Source organism: Nannobrachium achirus, assembly GCF_963921795.1.
Source record: "Nannobrachium achirus genome assembly, chromosome: 18".
NCBI classification, from domain to species: domain Eukaryota; kingdom Metazoa; phylum Chordata; class Actinopteri; order Myctophiformes; family Myctophidae; genus Nannobrachium; species Nannobrachium achirus.
In genome coordinates this window covers 23,080,647-23,102,815 of record NC_137825.1, presented here as the reverse complement: position 1 = coordinate 23,102,815, position 22,169 = coordinate 23,080,647, and the positions used below count along the sequence as shown (strand labels likewise).

Below are 22,169 nucleotides of genomic sequence, written 5' to 3'. Positions count from 1 at the left end.
ACACCGCCCCCCTCCCTCATGTCAAATTACGTCACAGACAAGATGGCAGCCTACTTGCGCCGAGTGCATCACATAGCAATCCACGTTTCAAACGTGGACAAAATAGCCCACGAACTGGTCTCCGAGTTCAAGTTCAACTTGTTCGCGGCGAGACTCACGGACGAGTCGAAGCAGCTGGCGTTCAGGAAAGGAGCCGCGGTGTTCGTGGTAAACGAGAGGTCAATAAGGAAGCAGACGCGATTGAATGAAAACACGCTGAGAAACGACATCAGACAGCATCAGACATGCGACAAGGGTGATCATACGAGATGCCACTACGATGTCCCCCCACGGTACCCCGTCGACACGGCGTGCAACGTCTGTTTCGAGGTCGAGGACGTGGAAAGGTCGTTCCGTGTTCTCCGCGAGCACGGCTGTGATTTCCTGGTGCCCCCCACGGTGGTGCGCGACGACCAGGGGCTGGTCACCTACTCCGTGGTCAAGTCCATCGTGGGGAACGTCTGTCACACTCTGCTGGACAGAAGTCGCTACGACGGGCAGTTTCTGCCCGGGTTTGATGATGTTATTGTTAATGACAGCCACCAGCAGACAAACGACGACCCCTGCCTGGGAGGGGAGACTGACAGATCCTGTCCAATCACACACTTTGATCACATAACCTATGCGTGTCCAAAACAGACCACTGGACAGGTTATGGGGTGGTACGAGAAGCTTTTTGGGTTTCAGAGGTTTTACATTGATCGGTAAGGAAATGAATAACTCCCATACAATACATATCAGTGTTTCTCAAACTTTTACATTTCATGGTCTCCCCTTAACTCTGACAGTGTACAAATGGAACCAAATGGACCCGTTAGGGTTCATTTGGTTCCATTTGTACACTGTCAGAGTTACAGACTTGTATGGGTCCATTTAGACCCCCTTAAAGGAACCCACAGAGTCCCTGGAATCTACTTTGAGAAACACTGCAATACATGAATGGAAATTGACATGATCCCTATTATTTTCCTCCTTGTTATATTTAGTTGCATGTTCTTTTCCCCTGAGCAGTGATGAAGATGTGGACGAAGGCTATGTCCTAAATGGGGATGGCATTGGACTGCGTCTTACCGCTATGGAGTACTGGAAATGCAGTGAAGTGGGCATTGCACTTCCCTTCACGGATAAAAAGGAGCCAGACTGCAAGTTTGTCATGGCCGAGTCGCTACCTGAACAAGGTATAACTGCCGACAAGCTTTCACTTTCAACCTGGCAATCCGATTTTGGGCAATTATTAAACATAGTAAAAAATAATCAAAATAGATCGACAAGCTCACGATTCCAACACTGTCGGTAACCCTGGTAAACCCAAGTAAGGCCCTATCTTGCATGCCGCGGCAGCGTATTTATGCATAAACCTTTTGGGGAGTTATTTTTTTTTTTTAAGATTTGTTTTTGCGGCTCTTATGCCTTTATTGATAGGACAGTAAACTGACAGGAAATGAGGGGAGAGATGGGGAGTGACACGCGGCAAAGGTCGTCCGGATTTGGAATCAAACCGGCGACACCACCAGGCATCCATGCCTAAGTGGTATGCGCCTGGACCAGTAGGCCAGCGGGCGCTCCCTACAAAAACATTTTTAAATTGTGAAAATAGACAACACTTTTATACATGTATATAAATGTGTGTGTGTGTGTGTGTGTGTGGTTTTCCAGTACATCTGCATGCACCTCTTGCCATCTTTTATGTTCTCACCACCTGGTTTTATCTTCGCCCAACTCATTTCAGGCAGGAACCAGGTCGACACTTTCCTGGAGCAGCACAGGGGTCCGGGAATCCAGCACATCGGCCTGTACACGGACAACATCGTCTCTACAGCACAGACCATGGCCAATGGCGGTGTGCGCTTCTTCAGTCCTCCACCCACCTACTACACAGAGGTTTGTCTGGCCCTCACTACTCAACTCACAACAACTCCACAATAACTCAGCTCCCATAATGAAAGAGGCCTGTTTTTATTACCGTATTAAATGGTCAATGTACTGTATAATTCATCTCTATCGAACATTGGAATTGTTTAAACATACCTGGCGTTTTATATCACCGTTATGACCTTTTGACACGTGGTGTAGTCCCTGAAAACAAACGGTTACATTAGTTATACATTCCCCCCCCCCCCTTGATGAATACAAGCAGTATTTGGAAACATGTTTGTTCTCCCACCAGCCGTGCTTAGTGACCCCGCTACATTATTTCCTGTGTATTGCGACAGGTGGGCAAACAGCAGGAGATTGAAGAGGCAGGTTACAGCCCCCAGATGCTGGCACAGCATGGCATTCTGCTGGACACAGACCTGCGCCCACACAGTTCACCGACGGAGAACATATCCGGCGAAAACAGAAGGTGAAGGAAATACATTACTGAATCTGCATATTTTTAACCTGAGCCGCGTTGTTTTAATATGTTGTGAGGACGACGTGTGGAAATCTGACTAGGGCTGCTGATGCAACTGTTGATTATTTTCGTAACCATTATTCTACCTTTCTCGACTTGTTGAATAATCGAGAAGCACGTTTCTTTATATATAGTTTTTCATATAACAAGAAATTGATACTAAAGTATTATAATTTATGCTTTTTTATCATAGATTAAATTGTAACTGTTGCAGACCTATGACTTTATTGTCCTTTTATTCTATTTAAGACATTTCCAGACGTCCTCTTCACAACAGATCAATGGGGTGCACATGGATTGAAGCAAAATAAAATCTCAGGACTGAAAATGTTTATATGACCAAGTCTTAATGTGCGATTTGTGAAACATTATAAATGCCAACCAGGTGAAGAAATCAGATTGAGGCCATAACCTTGTATGTGAAATATCCGAGACTATTACGATTTTATGGAAGATGCCTCTGGACATATTGCTAGTTTGACCTCTTCAAATGCTCTAATTTTAATAGAATAACCGAAAATAGCCAATCTACATAAGGCTCTCAATGTGTCGTAGACTGTGTGCAACATGCACAGACTACATGCTGGCCTCTATGGGATCCAAATGATTGAAATCAACTGAAAACTTTAATCCATGGGTTCTGGTTAAAAAATGGGTGTGAAATAAAATCACAGCTTGAGCTGTGTCTTTCAAGACAAAACGGTTTTCTCATTCTTTGTACCTCGTGATTTTAGATACCTCCTCCAAGTTTTCACCAAGCCCATCTTTGCGGAGGACACCTTCTTCCTTGAGCTGATTGAACGCAGAGGGGCGACGGGCTTTGGTGAGGGGAACATCAGGGCGTTGTGGAGGTCCGTACAGGCCTACATGGAGAGTGAAACAGGGCTGTCCCAAGGAGAGAGTACCGCTGGAAAGAATGTGCAAACTGCCCAACAGTAACCCTTTAGAATATCTTTTTTTAACCTGTGCTCAATGAAATTATTTATGGCATTTTGTTGTATGTATAGACATGATGGCACTTATTTTGGAGGAAATATGTCTTTTATTGAATGTTGACTTGACTGTGCACTTGTGCCGCTTACTGTTCACATTGTACTGTATTACTGTACTGTATTACTTTCACAGTGTACTGTATAACAATTTTGAAAGTCATGATATTGTGACTTTGGAAATTATTGACTTGAATTTCAAAAGTTACTGTACAATACAACTGCCGCATTCAAGTAAAGAACACAAATGTTTAATGTATACAGCTGACATGCAGTCTTAACAGAACATTCATAACACTCCAGACAAATGTGCTCAGGCCATTGACAATGCTGTTACTGTTGGTCTAAATATTGCCACCTGCTGTTCAGCATGTTCTATTTATTATACACCTTTGTTAGTTTGGACATATCAAGACCATAATAAAGGTGTATTTAATGTAATGAGTGTATTGTAAATGAGCACAACCATTCTCCTTTAACAAATGGATTTAAAAAGGAGTACTTCCTCACACTGTCTTGACTTATATCACCTTACTAATCACTTCAGCCCTATATACTTAATCAATCTACTTTTTGATAGATTGAATGCTTTATTAGCAGTTTGCAAAAAAGCACAGGGAAGTAAAGTTCAATACAATTCAATCATTTAATGACACAAATATACAATACTACAAGCACACAGCATGTCACATCATATTGTGACGCACTGTAATATTGTAGATCGGCTATTTCTGATGTTTCTTTAAAACTGTTTGGAAAAATGTTTAAATGAAAATGTACCCAAAAGAGGGATACCAGGGTTAATGTGGTTAAAACAATAGTTTCAGTCAGTTGACCTTCATCATATTTTCTATTGAAAAGAAGTGGTTCATGGTTGGGTGGCACCTCTAATCTTGCTACAAGAAAGTCCTTGTCTCCATTGGATCAAAGCAAATCCTCATAATAACCAGCTGAATATCCCCAGGCCAACTGTTCTTGAATATTAATCTGTCAATCACACTACAGACTACACCCTGAAGATCTGTCCCTATCCAACGGGACACCGTCTTCTCACTGTGTGTTCCTGAGTGTGGGTGGGCCTCCGCCCCGTGACCCCCTGAAAACCAGTTTGTCACCAAAGTCAAAGTTTATGTGATCCTTTATTCTGTTGTGTCCACGTGGTGATAAATAACTTGTATGGGAGCGTTATTCTTTCACTTGATCCTTATCCTGAGAAACTGCACACTCACGACCTGGTTGTATTGATCACGTATCTGAAGAGTAGGAGTGCTGATCTAGGATTGATAGCCATTGATAGCCAATTCACCATGTACCATACAAACCCCGTGACCCCCTGAAAACCAGTTTGTCACCAAAGTCAAAGTTTATGTGATCCTTTATTCTGTTGTGTCCACGTGGTGATAAATAACTTGTATGGGAGTGTTAGTCTTTCACTTGATCCTTGATCCTAGCTCTTCGACCTTATCCTGAGAAACTGCACACTCACGACCTGGTTGTATTGATCACGTATCTGAAGAGTAGGAGTGCTGATCTAGGATTGATAGCCATTGATAGCCAATTCACCATGTACCATACAAACGTCTCTCTGACTTATTATCAGAACTTGGTTCGGTTTAAGGGTCGCACTATACTAGTGGGAACGAAGATGATTTGGTACTACCCAAATATAGAACAAACATGGGAAAATTCCACCAAAATGTGAAATGCCCTGACACCATCCATTAAAAGATGTAAATCACTGGATTCTTTCAAAACGAGATGGAAAAACCATCTATCAGGAGACCACAAGGGGAGGTAAATAAAATTTCCCATAGAAAGGAGGTGTCATTCACTGCCAATGTTTCCCCTTTTTCTCCTTTGTACATATAGTGTTTTGTATTTGCTGATGACATGCATTATCGTGTTATTTATTATGCTATGTTGATTAATTGAATACATGACCACAAAGGAAACAAGTCCCCATGACCTTTTAGTGTTAGCCTTTATGTCTGTCTGTGTACCTCTGGCTGTTAGATAAAAGTATTCAATCAAACTGGCATGCACCTTGTGAGCTTGTAGATCTGCTATGTTTGGTGTGCGAAATAGAGCATGCAACCACAAGTATAACTCAGGCTTTAGCTCTCCTGCTCGTGCGGGCTTGCTTAAACATTCTGGGGTAAAGAATCACCCACAGGCCGTTATTGACGGAACAGCTGCACTTCTTTCAAATGCTTGTGAGCCATCAGGACTTAGTGATGTACACAGTTTGCCAGAAAGATGACAATAGACCCTCTCAGAAGGGGATCTGAAAATCCACTGAGACTTGCCAGTTCAATTAACTTGGACATTGGCGTTATGGCCTGCGATTAGTTGGATAAATATGTGGCGAAATGGTGAACTTTAGATGTCCTTTTGATGTTCTCACGACACAAGTTTCAAAAGGCAGCTATTCCAGAGAACATTGTAGTCTGATGAGTATACTTTATATTTAAATGGCAAGTCATGTTTTGTAAGTGCATGTGCTTCTGCATTATGTCAACTGGTGTCACTGTTTGACTTAAGGATGTCAGTTCATGGCTACAATGAATTTAAAAGACTGGACAGGCAAACACTGGGTTTGTGTACATTAATGATGAAAGGCTTGTGAATTCGATGAATAGCAAGTAATAAAGCTATGTCAAATACTGACATTACTTTCTTAGTTTTGCAAAGAGTTCACACACAGTAGGCCTACAATATATTCTAAATATTATATCAACAACCTTAACCAAAAACAAATTATGAATCAATAAACGTATAAGACAAACATGCCAATGCTAATATTCAATTATGTTAAGCTTAGAGAGAATTGGATGTTCAAAAAGTTGAAATGGGTTGGCTCCTGTAACAAAAGTCCTCTAGCCATCTGTCTATGGCTAGTGTGAAACACAGATGGCTTCCAGAATCCTACATGGGGTCTTTGGAATTGGACTTGGAAGCTTGCTATCCTATCTACAGTTAACCATATGGTAACTGCCGACTACATTTGATCAAAGAATGAATGGCGGAAACAAGTAATGGTAGATTTATTATCCCCTGAAGATACATCAATTATATAGAAATCTATTACAACTTTAAATGATTGTTTGATTGGTCAATACTGCCCCCTATGGTTTAATTAAACACAACACAACAGTCATACATTTCACACTTGTCATCAGCACTAGTAGCAAGAATAGTATTCACTGTTTTGATTTACCATTTACCAACAAGTCATATAACATGTCTTTTAGAGATAATGGAACACAGCAGGCAGTGTTTACCATCTCACATTTTGTAAACGAGGTCTGTGTGGTTGGCAAACCTTTTCTTGGCACAGAAAGCCTGTCAAGACCACTCAGGGTCTTGTTTATTAACAAGCCTGCCCCCCACACTGTACCCTATAGATACCTAGAAGGGGAGACAAATCCTGGGTGCCCTTTAACTCAAGGGGCAGACAGTCTGAACCTTTTAGGCGGACAGTCTGCCCTGCTGGAGGAGATTAGTGGCACGCAACAGATGTTACGCATTGATTAACAATAGTGCCTGTCTGCCAGGGGTGAGTCTCAGCTCCCCTCCCTTCCAGGCCCTCATGTATTTATTAGCTTCAAATCCCACAAGGTGACTGAACATACACGACGTGACAGTGTTGAAAATTAACCACGTGAACCCCTATAGCGTCCCTATTCTGTAAGTAAGTCAATTTGATTTGTGTAGCACTTTTCATAGAGAGAACTCACCAAGTGGTTTACATACAACAGAAATACAAAAGGCAAAAAACATTCAAATGATTAGAAACAGCAAAAACACAAACTGTACAATGCATCTCAGGAAAACAAAACTAGCAGACACATTTTAACCTGGAGGAGAAGCTCAATGACATTCCCCAAATGCCTGTCAAAACAGTGGTGTTTTTAGGTGGTTCTTCAAAATACCCACAGACGCTGCTGCTCTGGGACTAACATTCAGTGAAAATAGCAGAGCCACAATGTCGTGGCTCTGCTTGTAGGTCAGATATTTTCATCAAAGAGATTTAATCTAGACGGACAAAAGGAGTGGACCAAGTATAGACCCCTGGGAGACCCTGGTCAACAAAAGTATATTGGGTTAAGACAAAGTATATTGGGTTAAGACAAGTGGTTAAAAACTAGAAACAAGTTTGCTGTTAACCACTTGGTTGACAAGAGGCCCCAGAGCTCTACTTGTTCCCCTCCTTTTTTCACTCTACACCAAATCTACAAGCTTGGTGCATTACTTGGCACATTTATATAGCGTTTTATCCAAGGCGCTTTACATAGATTGTGCATTAAATTCACCCATTCACACACCGATGGCAGAGGAAACCATGCAAGGCACCAACCTGCTCACTGGGAGCAACTAGGGGTTCAGAGTCTTGCTCAAGGACTCTTCAACATTAACTCAGGGGGAGCCCGGGTTGACGGTTTCTCTACCCCTGAGCCTGAGCTATGCCGCCCAAGCTCACAGTGCATTGTATTGTGATGCCTTGTCAACTTTTAGATCTGTGTTTAATTTACTTTTATAATCAATCATGTCATTAATTCTTGAAAATACTGACTGTCAGGCATCTTCAGTACGTAAAAGGGAAATTATTATTTGGGGTATCATTCTGGTTCAGCTAGTTAGTGAGCATACCATACAGGTATGGACCTTACAGGCAATATCATGGGAGAAGAGAGGTAGAAGTACATTTACTCAATACTGTACTTAAGTACAATCTTGAAGCATTTTTACTTTACCGTACTACATCTCAGAGGCAAATATAGAACACTATTATTACTTGTAAACCTTTAGTTGCTTTGTAGATTTGTATTATTATTTCCAAATGTAACCGTTATTTGAAAATAGCCATTCTACAAGGTCACAACGTACCGTGATGTGACGCGTTGTGAGCTTGTAGAGCTGTTCATTTTGATAACTTAAATGGAACATTCTGCATAATGAGTATACTTTTACTTTTGGTACAATTATGTTGATCATGCCAATACTTTTACTTTTAAGTAACTCTTGAAGTACATGACTTTTACTTGTAACAGAGTGTTTCTACATTGCAGTATGCTACTTTTACTAGTACAAAACGTGAGTACATCTTACACCATTGCATGGGCTTGATTCTAGCCCAGGGCCTGCCTGTCACATGTCATCTACTTGTTCCCTATACCCACACTTTACTGTCTCACGCCACTGTGTCATCATAATAAAGCAGAAACTGTTTTAAAAGCCTTTAAAACATAAGCCGTGAGGGCGGCCATAAATTACTGGGTAGAAAGGCTGTCTGGTACAGCCCCCTCCCAACCGCTCATCATGACCATCTGAGAGGCCATTGTACCAGTGAACTGTACTGTCATGAAACTGTACCTTTTCCTATGCAAACCTCTAATAAAGTCTTCAATCAATCAATCAATCAGCTGGGTGAAGCTGAGACTTAATTTTTGCTTTACTGGAGTATTTCCAATTTTCAATACTTCTACTCCACTACATCTCAGAGACAAATATTGTACTTTTTTTTTACTCCACTACAATTATTTGAAAACTTTAGTGACTAGTTAATTTGAACATTTTGAATACAAAACAAACATTAACAACTTCAACCCATATTCTTCGGCTCTCTGAAAATAGCAGTTCTGCAAGCTTGCGACACGTTGTAAGCTTGCAGATCTACTATTTTCAAAATGTTTTACATTCTAGACATACCCATGTATGAAACAGGACATTCTGCATAATGAATAGCCTATACTTTTACTTTACTTTAAGTAAATGTTGATGACAATACTTTTGTACTTTTACTGTAAATTTGGAATACTTGTAACAGAGTATTTCTACAGTACCTGATGGTATTGAAACTTTTACTTAAAAAAAAAACATCTTTAGCTCCGGATTGGGACCCCGGCCTCTGTAATAAGTAGGTATGGTGGGGTCCCAATTTGCGTTTAGTTCATCCCTAATAGTGAATAACAGACGTCCACATGGCATTATACAGTATGCAACACTTTCTTATGGTCTGGGATGGTCTGGGATTAAGAACATCTGTTTGTAATAAATGTGTTTATTTAGCAGCCCCTTATAATTTGAATGCTGGAATTCATTTTGTGGAGAGGAGTTATGTCTCTCTCTCTTTCTCTCTCTCTTTCTCTCTCTCTCTCTCTCTCTCTCTCTCTCTCTCTCACACACACACACACACACACACACACACACACACACACACATACACACACACACACACACACACACACACACACACACACACACACACACACACACACACACACACACACACACACACACACACACACACACACACTCTCACACCAGAGGTATGGAGAGAACTCACAATTAGCCTACACTGTTGTATATTTTGACAGGTTCCTTGTCTATACACAGCACAAAACTGTGATTACTTTTCAGGGCTGCATGCATTTGGAGACATACAGGGCCGGACTTACCATTGGGCTAGGGTGGGCACGAGCCCAGGGGCCTCAGGGGAGGGGGGCCTCAAAAAATATTTTTTGGACCCCAAAAAATTTAGTAGGCATGATCGCAATCGCGAAATTCCATGTTTAACCCCCATACCAACAAACATGGCAGCCATGTTTGTTTACATTTCAAGAAAACATAATGGCTGCTAGCTCATGAATGCCTGAACGGATTTCCATTCGGATTTTTTTGTTTGAAAGCTGTGAACAGTGTGGACACACGTGGTGCATGATCTAGGCACGGGCGTGCATGATCCGTGCACTATGAATTACATGGAAGTCTATGGAGAGGGAGGCGTTGTGGAACTTGGAAGCCATTTTGAAAAGACCCTGAATGAGTAAATTTAATGATGACATTTTAAAGTATTGCAATCCAAATAAAGTGATATTTGTGTTTAGTTACAGTACATTTTGTTTTATTATTGAGAGCTTCTGCTCTGCTGGCCGCACTGCATGTAGCTGCTCTGAAAGCTTAGTGCAGTCTAAAGCCCGCCCACTCTATGTATCCGGTACTTTCCACACACATAGGCTACACACATGCATGCAAACTCCAATTCTGTATCCGCTTTAGACCCTTCCAATGAGCCAATGAGGATACACAGTCATGGGCCGGTCCAAAGGTGAGGTCACGGTGTGGTCAGGTGGACCGGAGGTGGAATTCTTGCGCGCGCACGAGGGCCTCTTTATTTCCCCTTGCCCAGGGGCCTCATGTCATATAAATCCGGGCCTGGAGACATACCATGTTTTGGGGGACTAGTAGTGAAGTAAAGCATGCATTTTTGTAAAATGTTACAACAGACCTATTTTATAACTTACTCCCTATCCACGACAATAACATAAAATAGAGTTAACGTATCCACTAAAAACAGAAGGTAGGCTTACTAGGCTATATAAACTTTGTTATAAAGTAGCCTATAACTAAACTGTAATAACACAATATGCTACAAATGACAAAAATGGAACCAACCCATATGGTTCCAACACCCTCAGAGTTAAATGAACATAGAGATTCTCGGCTAAGATCGTTAAAGGACGACTTCACCACTTTTCAACCTATCTTCATATAATTGGTCCTCACTTATGCTCATGATAAAATAGCAACAAAAAATCCACTTGGTCTGTGTCTCATAGGGGGGCTGTGGGCAGTTCAGAAACCCGCCTACCAGTGACATCATCGATGGGGAATCCAAGCTGACAGAAACTGCAGGCTTTCTATTCCTGAAAGGTTACCATGTACCATTACTACAGTATGGATGCCATTGATCTGCCATTGATCTCTTGTGTTAATAAAAATCTAAATATATTTAAAAAAATCTTTAAAAAGATGGTTTCTGAACTGCCCACAGCCCAAAGACACAGACCAATTATTGATTGATACTTTATTATAAGTTTGCATATAGGAAAAGGGTTCACTGATTCAAGGTCAACTAAAAGGATAATTAAACACCACAAGAAAGCTTTTGGGTTTGTTTAAATCGGGCTCCCTTTTTACAACTCATACTCATACAACATTAAATGAAACCAAAATAAAACACAGGAGCCTACTATGCAAAAAAATATCACCATAAGACAGTCGGAAAATAAAATAAATTATATTTACAGCAAAAAGGTCAGGGGGAGGAGTAGGTAGAATGGTGCAATTATCATAATACATTAGTGAGGACCAACTATATGAAGATAGGTTGAAAAATGGTGAAGTCGTCCTTTAAGTCCTCTTAACCAGCAGCAGTAACCACCCCCATGTGATGTTAGTGGTACGTCCTAGTCTAATGTTGTCACAGCGTCATTAGCGTGCAAAACTTCTTGGACACTAGTCGTGCACTCACTGTCGTGCACTGGGGCAGCAGCAGTGAGTGAGTGCGTTGTAGACAGTAGTGGTGGTGGAGCTGGCTGCGTGCACATGTCATGCACGCACTCACACACTCACTCACTGACACTCACACACAGACACGCAGCAGCGCAATAAGTTACGTCTGCCTCGCGTGCAGCAACGCACTGCAGGCTCACGCCTTGTTTTGCTTTTGTGCACAAGAGAGAGAGAAAGAGAGAATCTGAAGATGGTTACAGTGTGTCCACCAGTCGCTGCTGCTGCAGGATCCTCGAGATGTTCAGCCTGATGCTTGTGAGTGATTATGAGCAATAAGTCTGCTTCTGATTCACGAAGAAGAGTGTTTATTTATCTGTGTTGTTGTCAGTGGTGGTGTATATGTAACTTTAGATTTACTTATTTACTGTATACGGATCTAAATATTGTACTTTTACTACTCCCAAGAAATCATTTGGAAAATAGCCGATCTACAAGCTCACAATGCGATGCGACGCATTGTGAGCTTGTAGATCTGCTATTTTCAAAGATTTTTTTTGTAGGCCTATACACTTTAAAACTTGAAATGGGACCTTCTGCACAACGAGTACTTTCTACTTTTGGTACTTAAAAGTAGCTACATATTGTTGATGCCAACACTTTTGTAGGCTAGCCTACTTGTCTTTTACTCAAGTACATTTTTAACACAGGACTTCTACTTGTAACAGAGTGTTTCTACATTGCAGTATTGAGTAGGGTTTTCCACTATTACTGTGTTGTTACATAGGAACTTATGGGTATAGCGTGTAAAGCGCAGCTCTATTAAACTAGATCTGATCTGAGTGTGTGAACCAAAATAATAGCGACTATACTTGTTGTGTTGTTGTTGTGAAAGTGTGATTCGCTCACATGCAACAATGTACGTGTACGTGGTTGGAAACGGTGAAATAACAGAGCGACATGCACGGTAGTAACGGGGGAAAAGTGCAGCGTTCCGTAGATAAAGTTGTAATAGCACTCACTCACTCACTTAGCTTTTAGCAAGTTTCACCATGTTTCCATTGCCTTTGTCCCCTCGCTGGTGAAAAGTAACTAAGTATATTTACTCAAGTACTGTACCTATAAGTACAATTTTGAGGTATTTGTACTTTACTTGAGTATTTCCAATACTTTTACTTCTACTCCACTATACATCTCGGATCCAAATACTTTACTTTTTACTCCACTACATTTATTTGAAAACTTTACTGGTTATAAATTATAATATTATAAAACATAGACTACATCAACCACTTTAGCCCTATGTTTTATACCTTGGCTATTACAAGCTTGTGATGCGTTGTGAGCTTGTAGATCTGCTATTTTCAAACATTTTTGTACTTTTGGCACTTTAAGTAGCCTACATTTTGATGCCAACACTTTCATACTTTTACTCAAGTACATTTTGAATTCCGGACTTTTACTTAACAGAGTATTTTTACTTGGCAGTATTGTTACTTTTACTTATTAGTGAAGAATGTGAGTACTTTTTTCCACCACTGTGCCCTCTTTTGTCTTGCATGGGTTAACGTTTGCTTCCTCAGTTTGCAGCTTGGGAGTTTTCCTCCTTTCTGTCTTATGTTTGGATTACAATAGAATACATGTATGGTGAAATATGAATGAATATATAGCTATTGCCAGACAGTGAATGTAGGCTAGTCTATATCAACACAATGATATGGGTGGATAGTTTATTAACGGTCTATGGCAACATTATATGAATGAATGTGCTACAGTCTTATCGAGAATGAATACAAAGTCTCTATTTGTAAAAGTGTTGTCAGAGAAAATGTGTGCAGTAACACAGTACAGCTGTGAAAAGGTTTGACTAAATCCCTAGGTGTTAAACCATCGCGAGGACATGAGGAGATTCTGAAAACTGTATCTGTAGAATTATAAGAATGTGTGTTATCCTTGTGTCTTAACCAGAGAAGTATGCCTGTATCGTAAAAGCATCCGTCAAATTAGTAATAAGAGTGTGGGAGTGGTTTTTATTGTTAAGTCGACTCCATCAAACTAAGATAAGAGATAAAATGTACATGCACTGCGAAAATATGAATGAATATACATCTTTCATATTTTGAGTATATGAATCAATAGTATGTAAAGTCTATCGACAATGAGTATACAGGTGGTTATGCAGTTTATTAAAAAACTGAGTATATGAATATCAACAATGAATATGAATTAAGGCTTGGACAGTCTGTCAACAGTGAATGTCTGAATGAAGATACTAAATGATATGCTTTCTGTGTTAACACTAAACCTTCAACAGTGAGTGTCTGGATGAATATGCATAGCACCAGTCAGTCTATGAGTGCATATAAGTACAGTCAGTCTCTCAACAGTTACATATCAAGTATTTTCAACATGTTGCTTCACGAGACTCCCTCTTTTCAGAGGCATTTCTTAATAGTTTGACCTTATAGTACAAGCTGTCTGGTTTGAACTTGGGCTAAGTCTTGTATTACAATCCCCCTAAGCAGACAGATGGTTTAGACAGTGTAGTCTTGTTAGCGATGGAAAAGCTAGCCTTCCATTCATGTCTCCATACCTGTTGGGACTGTACTTGACCTTGTTATTTGGGCTATTTAGTTGCTCTAGGAGGTTTAGTACAGTTGTTGTTGCTGCTGTTTAAAAGGAATGCTGTCATCTTATCTTTATCTAGCAAGCTTCCCCTCAGGTATGAAGACAGTCAAGGCTGACATAGAATCCAACAGTTTGTCTTTTCAGTACTCACTCAGAACACAAAAGAAAAGGGCTCGCTGAAGGCCTGCGGCAGCGGCCATCATGATAATCTCTTGGTAGAGCTTTTCTGAAGCTAGGTGCAGTATAGTGTCTTGGGGAAAGTAGTCTCATAGAAGGCATTACAATTAGTTGCATACCGAGGTGTTTGTTGTCACATGCACGATTGCACGTACACAATGCAGCTGGACCTGCAACATGGCAGGCAGTGTGATTCTTGGTACACACAGTAGATGTGCCAAAATGAATGTACTTCTTGTGCAAGCATGATGATTCATATTTTGCCATCAGTAGAGTTTGTGGCCTTTTTCTTGAGTTCAAAATCCTGTTTGCTCTGTAGCCTGTGTGTAACATTCTGTGAGCTCCCGTCACACCAATTTGCTTGCCAAACTCATTTCCCTTTCATGAGGGATTTTGGAAAAGGGGTTTAAGGGACTGTTTGTACTGGTTACTTGGTGCTATCTGTGTTTTCAGGGCAGCTTTATTCCAGAAACGGAGTGGCCTCCCATCTGGCAAATTAGTGTGCAAAAAAATTGCTTAAGGGACAAGCGTGCAGGCAATCAGAATACAGACGATTCTTCCCTCATCATTCTTTCCCTCATATGATGAACATATTTAGAGATCTTTCTTTGACTTCGAAATATGAGATCAGATGTATCACCTTGCCAAACGTATGTAGTTAATTACTAACTTAACTTTAACCACTTAAAGTTAGTAATAAACTTTATTGTGTATCAGGACGTGTTGTGAGCTTGTAGATCTGATATTTTTTGCAGTTTTTAAAAGATTTTTTGAAAAAGTTCACCTATAATCAAATGCCCAAAACAGGGATGCCAAGTTGAAAGTAAAAGTTTAAGTTTTACATTGTTTAATACATATATTTTTTTAAGGTTTTCGTGTCAGCATAGTTGGGAAACCATGCGGGGGATGGGATGCAATCTTTCCTTTTTGAATCCTCCATGTTGATCAGATGCCAATGGGCCCATGTCCTGGGAGGTGACTTTATTCCTATTTTGGGCCTATTAACGTGCAACAGCTATTTCTGCCGTGGAAGTGGGGACGCGCCGTGTCCTCGGACGCATTGTAATTAAGAGACTTTGTCCGACTTTGCATTCAGCTGGACAACATTTCTCTCCTGCTCGGGGACAGATTCGCTCAAAGAACATGTTTACAGACCTCAACGAACCTCTTGTCCTGAACAAATGTATACAGTGCAAGTGATTATGTATGAGATAATTAAACAGCGGGGCATCTTTAAAAGAAAAAAAAGTGGGGCTCCTTGGCTGCCACGCATAGCCTCGCTGGGTCTTTGTGTTTATGGTAAGTGGGCAGCTGCATGCTTGTGAGACCGTGGCTCCGTCCCAAAGCCCTCAACCCAAGCTTGGTTACCACTATTGAGCCTCCCAGCCATGGCTCATTTTTCACTATTCACACACTGCTTTAAATGTAGAGTATGCCTCCCTTTTGACATAGCCTCATTTTTTTTTCTTTCTGTGAAAACACATGCAGCTGTGTGCCGAGGCCTACACCCTGTAATGAGCTTCATCATGCATTTCTTTTCACTTAGTCAGCCGCGGACGGAACTCAAGATGGCGTCTGCCCCCTTTATACGGACACTAATTGATGACACCGCTGACAAAGACATTTTCGAGTGTCAAAAAAAGAGAACACCTCGCGTCTCATCGGTGTTTCAGTGGTCGATGATGATGCATCTGCCGTGGGAGGAAAAAAAGCAGAACCCGTTGTTCGCCGTCTCATCGGTGTCTCTTAGTTCACACACCCACGCAATGCATGTGTCCTGCACTTTATGATTGGCTCTGTCAACACCAACAACCGCCATGATGACGTGGGAAACAGCTTGTGTGCAGGAGTCCAGAAATGGATCATTAACCACTTCAAGGAGTAGGTCACTCCCCAAATGACTTTTTTTCTATTGATTACTCACGCCATGGAGACTTGAGTTCAATAATATTGTTTGTCTTTGTCACATTCCTAAGACAAAAAATTATTATAGTAAATTTACCCCCATTGATTGCGGATGGGGACCCGAATGCATTTGGGTCCCCATCCGTAATCAATGGAGGTACATTTATTGTAATCACATTTCTGTCTTAGGAATGCGACAAAAATTCAAAAATATTATTGAACTCAAGTCTCCATGGCGTGAGTAATCAATAGAAAAAAAGTCATTTTGGGGGTGAATTACTCCTTTAAGCCTAAAATGTATTTGTCTATTTTTAAGTCTTTGAAAATAGCCGATCTACAAGCTCACAATGCATCACAAAGTGACATATCGTGAGCTGGTAGAGCTTTCTTTTTATTACATTTACACTAATGACATGCCCAAAATAGGGATATTTGCCTGATGAAGACCTAAGAGGTCACACCATTAAATAAAAACTAGGTTTTTGAGCTTGAAAACAGTGTGCGGATGTTTTATCTCTTCCTTGATTCTCGCCTTGATGCCCTGATGTCCAGCACCGGGCCTAAATACAGGCATAAGATGTGCACACAGTCTTCTCTGTCAAGGGTTAAAATGGTTAACATGCCTTGACTGACTACTTAAAGTATACAGTATACAGTATGTGCGTAGGCCACGAGTGCAAATATCTTTGAGACAACTTTACAGGAACTTTCCAGGTGCATCCTTTTCTCGCCTGCGGATTTCTTTGCTTTGTTTAGGAGCATGAGTTTTAACCGGCATGCATTCTTTTCTAAGGCATCCCAGTGATGGAGAAGAGAGGAGCCCCAAATCCCCAGAGTTCGGTTTCAGGTTAGGTCTGTCTCAGGTGCCTGGTCGGCAGATGCTCAGATTACGGAGAAGGTCACAATCCTGAGATTGTTCAGAGAGCCAATGGACAAAAATCCAACTGTCGTACAGTTGCAGGAATGTCGATGGAGAGAGGGGGGAAAAAATCCTTTCATGACTCTAATCTGGAATACTGACGATGAAAGACTTTACGGAATAAGCCAATGCATTGTCCACACAAGTACTGTATGCTAGAGTGCCTTTGCACATGTATATGCCTATAGTCTTTCTCTGCACCCTACTTTTGACTTGTAGAACATGATGTCGACGTTGTTTACCACTAGCTCACATAAGTGCCATAAGATGGATTAGTATTGGCTGTAATTGTCAGAGTCAGACTCAAAGCTGCCAGAGCTTTATGTAATGTAGTCCTAACCCAAGGGATTAACAGTCTGTGCAACGTATAGAAAAGCTGCTCTAATTGGAAAATTGCATTTTAAAGCTTTTAGGGGTGAATGCAATTTAGGAGCCTGGTGTGATGTCTAGTTTCAAAGCCTGTACACTTAGTTTCTAGACGTTTACACCTCCCCCTCCCACCATTCTGGGTCATCAGACTATTTGACATTACAGTGCTATACGTCTGTTGAGACGATACAGTAGGAAATAAAACATCTGTTTGAGTTATTGCATGTAAATGTCACAACTGTAAAGCAGGGCCAACGCTGTGTTTATTCCAATCACCTCTGTGACAGTGTCATAGTTTGCTGTTGCAACTTTTTACATTCCAAAACAATGTATTGCGTCCTAGCTCGCAGCGGTTACAGAGAGGAAGAGCTAGAGCGCGGTCAACTAGTCCAAGATGGCAGCGATGCGGCCTCACAAGAAGGTCACTGTCACATTTGAGGTCACAGCGTGTGGCGCAGAGAGTCCCGATCTCAGAGCATGTACCACAGCCCTCTTCCCCTACTCGAAGATTAGGCTTCTCAGCTTTCACGGTGGCTGCTGCCCTGACCCAGATAAAGAGCTATCAGCCTCTAGAAGATGCACGGTTCTCACTGATTCCAGATAAGGTGCAGCGTGGCCATGGGGCCATGGCTGGTGTGACAGCAGAAGGGTGGAAATGACCCTTTGGCAGAAATAGATATAATCTGGCGAAAGCTAGACCAGTGGTTCAGAACTTTTTTTGGAGCATTTTTTGGATCATTAGCGCTATTTTTCAAACAATCCTCGAGTCAAGGACAGTCCCAACAACAAAAAGTATATTATTTACTTGGCATTTAAGAACGCATAACACAGCCATTTCTAATTCATCAAGCCCTATGAAGCCCTTAACAGTCAATATTTTGTTTCAAGCTTTCCCCCCTATTCAAAAATGTATTACATTTGAAGAAAAGGACTTCTGAAATATTATTTAAAAGATGTTGATACATTCAACAAATGTATAATATATATCTATTTTTTTAAACATTGTAAATTGTATCCCCTTGGACCACCTGCAATTAGGCCATGGACCACTTGTGGTCTGTGGACCACTGGTTGAGAAACAGCGAGCTATAGACACTGCGTGGTTAGTTGACTTGTGGGTTCTCTCCAGCACCATCCAACAGTGTGGTATGAAGCAAGAGCTCTGGGTTGTAACCACCGGGCAGCTGAAGGCAGGGACATGCTGGGCCCCTGATTCAGCCCGGGAAAAAGAGTTGTAGAGGCCCTCATTGCTGCTACTCAAAGATTTGCCATTTCAGATCATGACAAGTGACAAGCCAGTGGGCCAATTACATGAGTTATTTTTTGTCGTTGTCGGGCGGAAACCTTGTATGTCCAAAACCGTTTGTTTTGTATTTATCATTTAAAAATGATTAAACTAGTGAAAACAGCCGATCTACAAGCACACAGTAGACCTGCTGTTTTCACTACTTTTGTGCAACGGCCTTGTATGATGAAGCGGGGCTTTGCGAAAAAATTTACAAATTTGAAACTTGGAGATACAAGGTTTCTGCCCGACAGTGACGATTTACTTTGTTGGCCGCCCAGCCCCTAAAATGGAACAAAGGCCGACTTTTTATTTTTAATTTTTTTCTAATGGCCGGCCTGGACCGGCCGGGAATGAACCAGCCGTTCGGGAGTTGTCCGACTTCTCCCAATGGCCAGCACGTCCCTGGCTGAAGGAGCATGTCTCGTGTGCGTTCTTTTACTTTTATTTTTTGCTGTGCAGTTTCGCCCGTGTGTGCATGAGAGAGCATTGGCCTCTGCCAAACCCCAAGGAGTGTTTCTCAACACAGTTTTTCCATTCATAAACTGTCACAGGAGTTTGTTTGAATGGGTTTCAAAAGCATTACGCTTATGGGGCAGTCTAGGTTAGACTTGTGCTAATTCTGCCTTGTTTAGATTGTGTCACAGATCTGGGGAGCGTTTTATAATTCATGTTCCCCTCAGCCTCTCCCACTAAAGCTTGTGGTTCAAGTTTGCGGAATGGTGAAAAAAAAGCAATGTGGTCACCTGAGAGCTGAGATTGATGGCAATGAGAAAAACTGTTTGGATTGTCAGGAAACAAAAGGGGATGAAAAGAGGTCTTTATTATTTCAGAGTAGAAAAAACAAGACTGTGCATTGTCAATAGACGGTATGATAATGCTTTGTATAATGCAATTTAAATAATAGTTTTTCTGAGGAAAAGTAATTAAGGGCTAATTTGACCATTTCCTCCACTCCAGTATGTCTTATTAGTTACTCATGATTGAGAAGAACACAGTGCTGTGTTTAATGTTCACACATAGTTTAGGCTTTGCACTACCCTTTGATCTGTCCCACATTGTATTCACAGAGGCCACAAGTTAAGGCAGCCACTTAGGTGTCCCTGAACTGTATGGCGCCCCATATATACATAGGACTCAGGTTATGGCTAAAAGCAGACCAAGTTGTTTTGCCTGTTCTGATAAGTTTCTGTAATGGAAATCATATGCTGCACATGCAAACACCACCTAGTACAGCCAGCCAATCAGACAGACAGACAGTCAGTCAGTCAGTCAGTCAGAACCAGCCAGTCAGTCAGTCAGTCCGTCACCCACTCAGGGTCTTGTGATGCACGTTTTCTGTTATTTCAGCCCTCTGATGTCACCTCTTTTGTTTCCCACGGTGTCTCATCATCTGTACACTGCACCCTTTTGTTCCGCAGACATCGTCTCTTTCTAGTTCTCTCATTGTTTTCTTCTTTTATCCCCCCCTCTCTCCTCCCCTCTCCCTCTCACTGCAGTTGTTCTGTCACTTAGCCCTGGCCTCCAGCAACTCCTCTGATCCTAGTACCACCTAAAACCGTTCCATGGCCCGCCTGGCCCCCATGCGCTGCCCTACCTGACCGTGTGAGCCTAATCTGTTGCTATCAGGTGGTAGTGTAATCATCTACGCAGCGATTATGCTCTATAGATTCACATCTGTGGCTAATCAGCTGTTTTACTGCAATCGGCGCGGCACTAATGCGAAGAGGGTTGTTTTGATAACCGCAAGGTCACGCTGCTATTCCCAGCCAGCCCCTGAGGATTCAATTACACAACTTTGACTTTGCTCTGCTACGCGCTCCCAGCGCAGAGCGCTTTGAGGAAACTCGGGTGGACGGTAATCGTCCCTGAGTGGACGGGCAAGAGGCAAAAACAAAGGTTTTGAGTTCCACTTCTCGGCGACAACAGCGAGGGTGACAACAACACAGGGAAGTGAGATCTCGCAGTTTATCCCAGTTCATTGTCCACGCCTATGATGCAGCGCTGATGATGACAGACTGCGGCCACACACTGTCACACTGACTGACTGTTTATTTGTATTTATTTTTCACACTCTTGCGGGGAGCATTTTGCTCGCCCACTTGAGAATTAAAGGATCTTCTTGTCAAACCACGGACCTCCCCTGACTTTTCCACTTTCCTCAGACACACACTTTTGGGTAGCTGCTCAAGAGTTTAGCAAATTCTGGTGGTACAGAGGGAAGAGTAGACCTCAAATGCTCAGACACTGAGGGATCTGTGTGTGTGTGCTGGCTGAGCCCAAGGACATAAGAGAGCCTTGGTTCTGGGCCTGCCCTGCCTTGGTGCTGTGTTTGTGTAGCCAGACCACCCCCAGGAACCATTTCCCCCACAATGCAAACTAGACCCACGCTTTCCTTACATGAAAAACTGAATTAATTTAGAGAAATCCTAAAGTATAATCTCTTTGTCTTTTACTTTGGTTTGTGCAGGATTGGACTGTGGAGTGAGGCACATTCCAGGAAGAGCCGAAGGCGCACGTGCGTGTGTGTTTGAGTGAGAGAGAGTAATGCCCGTCGAGATGGCCTCCAAACTTGTTCGCCCACACTGGAATGGCTTGTGGCAAAGATGTGTGTTGCCATGGTGATCATTTACAAGAAAACACTGGAAAAGAAGGGTGTCGACGATGTAACGTCCAAACGGCTGGATTTGGGCCCGGTAAGAGGTTTTTCTCTTCCTCATGTATGAAATTCTGTGTTTGAGTTTTGTGTGCAATGTCTGATTGCATGTTTACGCATCCTTCAGCCAGCAGGCCTCAACTATGTTGTCAAGGGCCTGGGATACAACCTGCTGCTGTTTTGCATTAAGAAAAATACACATTCATCATTCCAAAGCAGTTTTATGACCGTATAATGTATTTTCCCATTTTGTCTAAGCCAGAATTTTACTACAATTACAGAAACCGCCTTTGATGGTGTAAGCCTTCCACTAATCGACTTAATTTCTCCCAATAAGTAGAATTTGCTGGGAAACCCATAAGCAATGGCTTATAAAATCCCAGGAAGTCCTGTTAAGACGAATAACATTACTTGGACATTACGTACTTGACAATGAGGATGTTATTAGTGATGATTGCATTGTGATAGCTCCCACTTGTCATCACCATGGTTTGTCATCTGGTTTGAATCCTCTT

General features: G+C 41.8%; 2 protein-coding genes across 2 annotated transcripts in view; both read left to right on the top strand.

Moving 5' to 3' along the window:
- Positions 1 to 42: 42 nt before the first annotated feature.
- Positions 43 to 20,554, top strand: hpdl (4-hydroxyphenylpyruvate dioxygenase-like; the record flags this gene model as incomplete). The annotated part of the gene is made up of 7 exons (XM_080747298.1): positions 43 to 743; positions 1,051 to 1,217; positions 1,769 to 1,920; positions 2,253 to 2,383; positions 3,169 to 3,335; positions 18,227 to 18,318; positions 20,498 to 20,554. The coding sequence occupies 7 exons, from the start codon at positions 43 to 45 to the stop codon at positions 20,552 to 20,554; spliced, it is 1,467 nt and encodes a 488-aa protein (XP_080603424.1).
- fam53b (family with sequence similarity 53 member B) overlaps positions 11,720 to 22,169 on the top strand; it is a 23,241-nt gene continuing 12,791 nt past the window's right edge. The window contains exons 1-2 of the mRNA XM_080748111.1: positions 11,720 to 12,033; positions 21,469 to 21,694. Coding sequence (XP_080604237.1) covers positions 21,605 to 21,694 — 90 coding nt within the window. The 5' untranslated portion in view covers positions 11,720 to 12,033; positions 21,469 to 21,604. The remainder of the gene's footprint in view (positions 12,034 to 21,468; positions 21,695 to 22,169) is intronic.